The sequence below is a fragment of the Hevea brasiliensis genome, chromosome 17, assembly GCF_030052815.1.
Source record: "Hevea brasiliensis isolate MT/VB/25A 57/8 chromosome 17, ASM3005281v1, whole genome shotgun sequence".
Classification (NCBI taxonomy): Eukaryota; Viridiplantae; Streptophyta; class Magnoliopsida; order Malpighiales; family Euphorbiaceae; genus Hevea; species Hevea brasiliensis.
The window spans coordinates 19,484,275-19,493,869 of NC_079509.1; the positions used below are offsets into that span (position 1 = coordinate 19,484,275).

General features: G+C 32.4%; 1 protein-coding gene across 2 annotated transcripts; it reads left to right on the forward strand.

Moving 5' to 3' along the window:
- The first annotated feature begins 2,404 nt into the window (after window positions 1-2,404).
- On the forward strand, window positions 2,405-9,063 carry LOC110659224 (methyl-CpG-binding domain-containing protein 10). 2 transcript variants are annotated; one of them, XM_021817087.2, is made up of 4 exons: window positions 2,405-2,599; window positions 2,726-2,823; window positions 3,356-3,439; window positions 7,889-9,063. In XM_021817087.2, exons 2-4 carry the CDS (start codon window positions 2,731-2,733, stop codon window positions 8,762-8,764), a joined length of 1,053 nt encoding a protein of 350 aa, XP_021672779.2. In that variant the 5' UTR covers window positions 2,405-2,599; window positions 2,726-2,730; the 3' UTR covers window positions 8,765-9,063. The 2 variants fall into 2 exon arrangements, with proteins under 2 accessions (XP_021672779.2, XP_021672788.2); XM_021817096.2 differs by lacking the exon at window positions 3,356-3,439 and having other exon boundaries at window positions 2,436-2,599.
- Window positions 9,064-9,595: the final 532 nt, after the last annotated feature.

The following is a 9,595-nucleotide window of genomic DNA, read 5'->3' on the forward strand; positions in this document are numbered from 1 at the left end:
AGCCTCAAGGGTGGCGGCACAAAGGAGGCAGCAGTTGATTGATATTTTTCTTTTCATAACAACACTTATATAGTTAGGTCACCACTTAAAACCCTTGCTACATGTCACCTTCTGATTGGTTCTAGGTTTAATTGACCCAATCACATTGTGCCAAGTGTCAAACCTATATTTAATCTTAATTTTAATCATCTTACATAATTAAAAGACATTTGGCAAACTTATATGTAGTGCCATGTGTCACCATCATATGGTGCCACATGTCACCCTGTGAAATGATCAAAATGCCTATGTATCCTAATTTTGAGTTCTCAACCCAAAATAATTATTTCTCTTCTTCTAATTAATTTATATCAAATATAAATTAATTAATTAATCTTTATTAATTAATTTCTCATTAATTAAATTTATATTTAAACACTTTAAATATAAATTTAACTTATACTATTCATCCAATAATCTAGATTTGGTTTCAAGCCATGCTAGGGACCTTGCAATCTAATTGCAAACCAAACCTAATTAATTAATTAATTAAACTCTTTAATTAATTAATTAAATCATATTTAATTTGGTGATTACTTGTATATGTGTGTGACTTACTAAGCTCATCACTAATTGGCAATGAGACATGATATCAACTCTTAATATCATCAGAACTCTTTCTTACCATAAATGATTTCTCTAAATCATTTTATGCACCTCATAGACCATGGTTAACACCTAGCATAGCATGCCATGGCCACCCAATCAGTAATAAGGTTTACCTTAAATGAATCTATAATCATATGTTACCATGCACTAGAATCTCTCTGTTACAAAATTCCAATTCAAGCTGGAGTCATGGTTTATATCAAACCCCATTTGCTATGAATATTATGTTCTCTTTTAATTTCAGTTCTTGATTAAAAAGATTTTCTCATCAGAAACTCTTTTCTGATTAAATCTATCTGTCCTGGCCAGGAACTTGAAATATCAAGAACAATTAAATGAACATAGGATTTTATCCCTATTTACTTAGAGGAACATATTCCATCTTGATCAACACTTACCTCCATATATAAATAGTAGGAGCCAACACATGCCCATATACCCATACACAGTACAAGTATGAAAGCAGTATCAAACTCAAACTACCTATATACAAGATAATTGTACTATATCAGGTCTAAAGATTATATGCACTGATATGATTTATGACAATACATTGACAAAAGTAAACTCCATGTGCTTGTCATAAGTGTCACTAGTTCGACCTACTTATCATGTATAAGTGCCTATTATGTTTTTCATATGGCATGAGACTCACAATTCCATCTTATTTATATCTCATATAAATAACTTGGGAACAAACATGAATACAATCTTTCTGAATAAGTCATGTCCTTATTATGAAGTATATTCGATTGTGAACCTATTTATGATACTTTGTACTAGAGATACTGTCACTCATATTCTTAACAACTTAAGAATAGAATTTCTAACAAAATATTAATGGACCTTTTCTATTACACATAAATATATTATGTAAACGAAAAAGTAAAAATGCCTTTTATTAATAAAAGATGTACAAGATACATACTAAATGATATGCTTTAGGGCATACTACTAACAAACTTGTCATGTAATTAATAATATTAAGTTGCATATATACATTTATAATTAAGAATAAAATTAGGTTATATATAATTAAAGACAATTTAGTTTATATATATATATATATATATATATATATATATATATATATATATAATCTTAATCGCATATAAAAATATATAATTTTGTTGAAATTATATAATAAATTTTAAAAAATTATCAAAAACATATATATAATTTCAATTATTTTTATTCAGTTTTAATATGATTTCGATTTGTTCTTCATAAAGAAGTAAAACTGAATCCAAATAGTAAAATAAGTTCAATTTAATATTGTTCAGTTTATATAATAATGATTTTTTTTTAATTCCGATTCGGTTCTATATAAGTTTTTAGTTTTATTCGAGACTTTAGAAATCATGTATAATTATAATAATTATTAATTTAATATCTCAAAATTAATATTTAATCCTTTAAAATAATATAAATATTAATAAGTGTAAAATTTTAAATATTTAAATAATTAAAATTTATAATAATAATAATAATTTGTCATTAATCTAGTATCAAACTCTTTTTGGATGCAATATAATCTTAACCATTCTCTTACATTTCATCAATAAAATCTTATTAAAACAATATCCCCCCAAAAGCTAAGGAAATCTTAAAATTTGGCCTCTTTCCCACTTGTTTGGAATTTTTATTTTTAACGAAAAAAGACAAACTTTTAACAGTCACAAAACACTATTACCACCATCGACATAATGACCGGCACGATCCAAACCGTTGAGTAGTGGAAACGGCGACAGGTGGCGTTTTCACATGGCACCGTGACGCTTTGAAAATACCCAACACGAAAAAATTGGTCATCGGACGAAAGGAAAAGGAGCAAATCTGGAAATAAAATCAAACGGCGGGTGTCAGGTAGTTTTGTCATCTTGTTTGGTCACTCCTGCAGAGAAAGAGATAATACAGCGGCGGATAAAGTTCCTGCTCGCATGTGCTACTGGTAAATTTTCAAATTTCTCCCATTTTCTAGTGGCTTTCTCTTTGTCTCTAGAGATTACTCTGCTTGTTCATTTGATCATGGGTGTATATATTGTGTTGTGGTGTTGAAAATTTTTGAATTTGATAGGTGAAATGGCAAGTTCAGTGGAGAAGGGGAAGGATACTTCGATAACAGAGGAGGATTTCTCTGTAGAACTTCCTGCTCCTCCTGGCTGGAAAAAGAAGGTCTCTCTCTCTCTCTCTCTCTCTCTCTCTCTCTCTCTCTTATTTTGGAGATAGAATTGGCTTTCTTTTTGTTCCTCATTAAATTTGTGGTTCTTGTACTTAATTTCGCTAAATTTCCTTGAATTGCTTGTGGGTTTTTATGATTTTTTTAATAGAATTTGGCTGCGAAGGCTTTTTGGGTTTGCTTTTCATTATTAATTAGCTCCGTAAGCTGGAAATTGGGTTGTTTTTTTTACAGATCACTTGTTTTTAACATCTCTAGAAATTTCTGGGTTCAGTTTTATTAATTTCTATTCTTGCTTTTTTTTTTTTTTTAAAAAAATTAAAGCTTCATAGGTCTATCAGTTAGGGTTTTTGTTGAAGAGGCGTTTGATTTTTGTTTCCCCTCTCCTTGTGTTTAGTTGGAAGTAACCTGGTAGAATAAGATAACTTTATTAAACTATGCTTGTTGGTTTGTGGCCACTTTTATTTTTTTTTATTTTTTTTTATAAAGATTAGCAGTATCTCCAATTTGTACTGTTTCTTTTTCAAGTTGAATTTTTTTAGCTGTTGTTATGTCCATTATGGAAACACAAAGTGTAAACGGAAAGTTGGTGCAATTAGAGGCACTTTAAATGTGAGAGTGAGAACCCTTTGGCGTTGGCATATGGAGTTCTACTGTTTCATTCCTTGTCATTATCCAGTTGTTTGGAATATAAAATTTTACAAGAATTCAATTTGATTGATTTCTTTTTTATCAATTCCCATATTTGGAATGAAAGAATTCAATTCTTTTTAACTTAGAAAAATTTCATTTTTAAAGAAATAGAAATCAATTATGATTGTGTAAGAATTTATTTTATTTTTTTAATGATTTATTACAAACAAAGCCTACGAGTATTACGATATCTCTTTAATTGCAATCAACTAATGCAGTAACCATAACTATTTTTAGGTTTTCAACTTTCAACATAGGAAATTGTCAGTGTATCTACTCACTAACTTATGTAAATTATTTTGGGTAGTCACAAATTACATTCCCAGAATTTATATATGTGATCTGACTTTTTTTTTTTTTTGGTTTTGGGGGGAGGAGGGACTGTGTAGGCTCTTCTCTTTCCTCTTTTCTTTGCTCCACAACACAACTATTTTCTACTTTTGCTCCCTATGAGCCACCAGACATTTCTCTCTTATTACTATTTCTTGGTTCAGAGAAGCAGTTAAGGGAAAAATCTGTTGAGGTGAGGCTTTTTATGGATTCAGTTTTTGTGCAGACTGATTCAAGTGGTTTCAAGCGGCATTGGAGTAGTTTAATATTATAAGGCTGTACAATTTTGTTTACAGAGTCTTTAATATCAAGAGGGATAATACAAGACACAGAAATTAACTCATATCCAAAACAAGCTACAGAAAATCCTGTAGAGTGTAGATGTAGAGACCAAATTAAGCAATTGTCCCAAAGATTCAGCTGTTTAAGTTTGGAAGATAGTTGTGTTGGTTGCTGTAAAACTCATTCACTTAAATAGTTGTTCTGCAGCTTATTGAGTGAGCTCCACAAAAAAAAAAAAAAAAAGAAATCAGCTTGGAATTGATGACTGGATCATACTTTCTTCTTCAAAAACTCAGTTTCTAGGTAGAAGATGCTATGAGAGAAAGAAATCAGTGGGAATTGGGAGATTTTTGTTGCCAAAATTTAAGTTTGATCCTGTTATAGTACAATACAATCAGAGGAAGAGTTTGACAAGGCTATTTTGGATGGGATTTTTTTATTGGGAAGCCTCTGTTTCATCGAAAGAGGAAACAGAAAGTCAGAAACCAAAGGTAAAATAAAATGGCAAAACAAGGAAGGTAACATGGTCAATTCATATAATTGCCAAAAAGGTTAATGAATTGCAATTAACAGTTTTAACACTTAATGAAGTGTGAATAGCAGCTCCCAGTATCTTATTAGGATGGTCTTATGATGATTTAAGTTGTTGGAAGTTCACTAAGTGGGTCTATATTTACATTCCTGCTTTGGCACCTAAGGCTCTCATCATGTTAGAGATGTGTTGAGTCAGAGAGCAATGAATATTTTTTATGGCTCATTATGGTGATGTTTGATGTTAGCTAAGTTAAATTCTATGCAAAAGACTTGTCATGTTCTGCTTGATTGATTTCATTTTCATGTTTAAAGTTTTAAGAGGGTTTAAATCTAAACATACTAATTTTGATGGCAGTTAATTAAGTGGGCTGTTTCTTACTAATTTTTTTCTCCTCATATTTTTTTTCCCTTTGGTATGAATTAAGGGGAGGTACTCCTTTGACATGAACATATCATTGACATTTTGCTTAATTCAATTTGATAATGGAAACTAACTTGATTATAGATAGCATAAAGCTAGTCTTAACCTTGTAAAGTAGTGCTTTGGGTGGCATGAACTTGATTTATCTTCTCAGCCTTACTTGAACTCAAACTTCACACAGGCTCGTCTCATGTTGGATTTTGTGAATGAGCCTAAAGGAAATTCTATTAAGCTCATTCTAAGCCATTCCTTAGCTGTTCCTGAGGTGCTTGGATTCTTTGTTAATATGTACTTTTTGGCTAGATAGAGTGGGTTGGACCAATTTGTTTGGGTCAAAGTAGTTTGCAAGTTGTTCTTCTTTATCATGAATTGCCAAGACAAGAATTATAGTCCATGCTAGATTTTTTATAATGTAGTTGGCTTTCTAAAAATTCTTGCACTGTGGAAAATTATTTTTTGTCAAGTATTTACAATATGTAATGGTTCTATTTTCAAATAACTTAGTATGTATTTCTGCTATTCAAGTATGTTAGTCAAAACACATGAATCATTTTGGGTACATGAAATTAGAATAAATGTTTGTCTTAGAAGGTTTCTCACTAATGTTTGGCTTTGTTATATTTTATGAAACCATTTTTATGCTTGAATTCAATGTCATACTTTTTCCTTACTTATTAACAATGTGCAATGAATTTTTATATGTTGTAGAGTTTCAAATGGTTGCATTAAATTTGTTGTTTCTTGAGATGCAGCGACCTTGTTTATTGTTCAATCTGTCATTGTGAAGGTTTGAATTGATAAGATTTATGTACTGCCATTACATGGCTGTTGGTTGATGGCTAGGAAAAGGCATTCACGTTCAAATATGAGCCATTTCTGGGACCGTGATAGTAGAAAGGAAAAAAAGAGCAAGGAGGGATAGTTTTTATATGGATGGAATGCGCAAAAGAGTCTTTCTTTTTGCCAAAATATTAGGTGCCAAAAGATTAGGAATTCATGTGGATGAAATATAATTTCAAGTTTTGTTGACAATCTTGGTGTGCTAGACTGTTGCTGAATTTCTGTGGATTATATATATATATATATAGTAGTTGAGAACTTCTAAAGGTAATAAAAGAAAAATTAGGAATGAAAAAACAGAGGAATGAATTTTTTTCTCTGTTTGTTTCTGACAAATGTTTGCAGAAAAAAGAAAAAAGAATGGAGAATATAAACATTGGATCCAAATCAATCATGCTTCTTATATCAAATATCAAGAAGGTGCACAGCAGTGAGTACAGAATAGTTGAAGTTGACTATGATGGATTTTCCATGTTCCAAATTTAGCCTTGTGGACCACACTTAGGCTAGGTTTTCATTCCTCCTAGTCCAGCTAACACAAGGAAAAGTTTCCCATGTTGTTCCTCCTTTTCTTTCCTCCATCTCTTTCAACAAATGACATGCAAGTTTGTGTCAACTTGTGAATGTATGGGGGTGAAGCCATGGGCAGATTATGGTAGCTTTCTTCATCTGGATGGTTTACTTATATCCTTTTGGTTAGCAGCACAGAGAGAAACTGGGAATGCATTTAGTTGTGCAGTGGTAACTTAAATATAATATTAGCTTTTTGAAGCCTCTAGTGACCACCTACAAAGAATCTTCTCCTTTCTTGTATGGGTCTCTGATGGGGAGTTGGAATTGCATTGACTTGTAACATATGTCCCGCATTATATATATATATATATATATATATATATATATATATATATATATTCGTCAAGATCTTGAGTTTTCTTTGGCATTATTAGATTGTAGATAAAGGCTCTTTCCTAGTAACGTGTTGGAATCATGTGTAATTATCCCAAGCAACACCAAGCAACAACAACAGCAACTCATCTTTCTCTTGTGTTTATTGCAATCAGCTATCCACTGTACCATTTGTCAAATTATGTAGGCTCTATCCATATTTGGAATTCTTGCATCTCATCCTCACTTTCACTGGGCGAGCCATGGTCATTTTCCTTTTATCTACTTCCACACGAGGCATATCACTTCATGTTACGGCAAGCATAACTTTCTCAAGCATTTTACAGTACTTGTTCCATCTTGTCATCCTTTGGTATTTCATGTACCAAGCATACTAGTAGGGAGACTCTGAAACCATCTTAAAGCACTTCCCTTCTATAAAATTGCTTATTTTATATCTGCTAGTTCTTGTAATTCAAAGTTTCAAACCTTTATTCTAGTAGATCGAATTGTTGGCTAGTCTTGCAATTAGCTTGTACTGATTTGTATGTTTCTGACTTTTTACACACTGATTTAACCCTTTTTCATATGTAGTAAATTCTGCAAAAAATTTTCCCCTGGCACAATTTTTCCATTACTAGATGATGTGTATTGAAGATCATGGAGGCTGCAGCTTCTGTTATGTCTGATGAATGAATGTTGAATAAGTTTGGGGATTTTTTTTTTTTTTGAAGATGTTTTCGAGTTGACGTTGGCTTTCTGATCTAAAATCAGGCGAGTAGCTGACTTGGAATTTTTCAAATCCTATGATGGCTGAACAAGTTAGTTTAGTGACAGGATTTCATCCCACTGTTTTTGGTTATGATATTATAATTGTAGAATGAAATTTCTTGTTCACTGATTATTTTTTGTGAAGGTTCTTGATGTTTGGCTGTACTTGGCTATTTCCATGCCTAGAATCTTTGATTGGAAATTCCAGATTTAAAAGATCCTTAATATTGCCTTTTTTCCCTATACCTTTTTGGCTCTTTGTTCTGGTCAATCTAGTCCACAAGTTGATTTATTTTCTTGTGCAGTTCGTGCCCAAGAAGAGTGGGACCCCTAAGAAAAATGAGATCATATTCACTGCCCCAACTGGGGAGGAAATCACAGGCAGAAGACAGTTGGAACAATATCTCAAAGCGCACCCTGGTGGTCCAGCTGCATCTGAGTTTGATTGGGGCACTGGTGAGACCCCTAGACGATCAGCACGGATTAGCGAGAAGGCAAAGGCAGCTCTAACCCCTGAAACTGAAACCCCAAGGAAACGAAGCAGGAAATCATCAGCTTCTAAAAAGGAGAACAAAGAAACAGAAACTGCACCAGAAGGAGCTGAGGAGACGAAAGAAATTCAAATGCAGGAAGCTGGAAAAACCGGAAAGGATGATGCAGAAGTGGAAGCTGGAAAGGAGGATGTGAAAGGAAATCTGGAAGAGAATAAAGAAAAACCACTAGAGACTGATGCTAAAATAGAATCAACTCCTACTGAAGAAGCTAAAGTTGAACAAGATGCAGACAAATCTGATGAAGCTGGAGAGGGAAAAGGTGAAGTACAGCTTGGGCGCTCCAAGGGGACATCAGATGGTTCTGGGGCATCTGAAAGTAAAAAGGAAAATATAGAGGATGAAAAGTTTAAAGGAAAGGATGAGCAACAGCAGCTTGAGGTTTCCAAAGAATATGGGTGTGGGGAACTAGATAAAGCTGGCACAGACCTGAATGAGAAGTACAAAGGTGTAGTAGAAGACAAAGAGAAACATAACGAAAGCATTCCCAAGTCTGAAGGAGAGATCAAGGATAAAGAAGCAGCAAACGGCAATAATGAGAAACCAAATTATATGGATATTGTGATCGAGAAGGTGGAAGGAGAGGTAGTTGAGAATGGGAGAAGTGGCAGTGATGCCAAGCAAGGTTAAGCCTTGATTGAGCACATCAAATAGAGTAATTTGATGCTGGCCTCTTCTATCTCACCCTTTCTTACCTTTTTAGGCTGCTAAGTCCCTTGGATGACTGTAGTTTTAATGTTGTAACAGATAGCTATCTGATTGTTCATTCAGACATTGCTTTAATAGAGCCACAGGTTAGATGTGTAATGTAGGAGTTCTTATTGCCGAACTTATAGGATGCGGTAGCCATTGTAAAAGTATGATATCAGATACTGTTATTGTAATTTCATCATGCGTTTATGTAATAATGTAACTCTATTTAGAGATCCTATCAAGCTTCTCGATCTCTGATGAGGTTGAGAATCTGAAGTTTCTTTTGCTCATTTTATCGCAAGATGGTATTCGAAAATTTTTGGTGCTGGTGGGCTATCAATTAATTTTATCAAAATTTGGCATACTTCCAGTTAGGTGGAACATTAGTTCCTGCTCTATCCTCTGGATGAAGGCGGCTTATACGAGGAATTGCTTTTTTTTTTTAAATAAAAAAATTCAAAATTTTACGTGTTTTTGTAACGATAACTATTGTAGCATGGTAAAAAAATTAGAGAACTAAGGATGATAATGTAGCACATATATTATTACTGATGAAATAGTTGATGTGATGTAAATTTTTATGATTTTATTGATGTGATAAAAATATTATTATTTTATATTTTATAATTAGTGTGGTGTAGCTTTAATTAAAAAAAATTTAAATTTTTTTTACTTTTGTTAATTAATATAAATTTTATAAATTTGTTTCCTTTAAAGCTAGTTAACTAATTTTAATTTTATTTTATTAAAATTAATATTTTATTACTT

What these genes read in the sequence shown, in the direction of transcription:
- LOC110659224 (XM_021817087.2), top strand. Translation starts at nt 2,731, where the DNA reads ATGGCAAGTTCAGTGGAGAAGGGGAAGGATACTTCGATAACAGAGGAG. An exon ending in CTCCTGGCTGGAAAAAGAAG is followed by an intron (nt 2,824 to 3,355) that starts GTCTCTCTCTCT and finishes TTCTTTTTCAAG; the next exon opens with TTGAATTTTTTTAGCTGTTG. An exon ending in CAATTAGAGGCACTTTAAAT is followed by an intron (nt 3,440 to 7,888) that starts GTGAGAGTGAGA and finishes TTTCTTGTGCAG; the next exon opens with TTCGTGCCCAAGAAGAGTGG.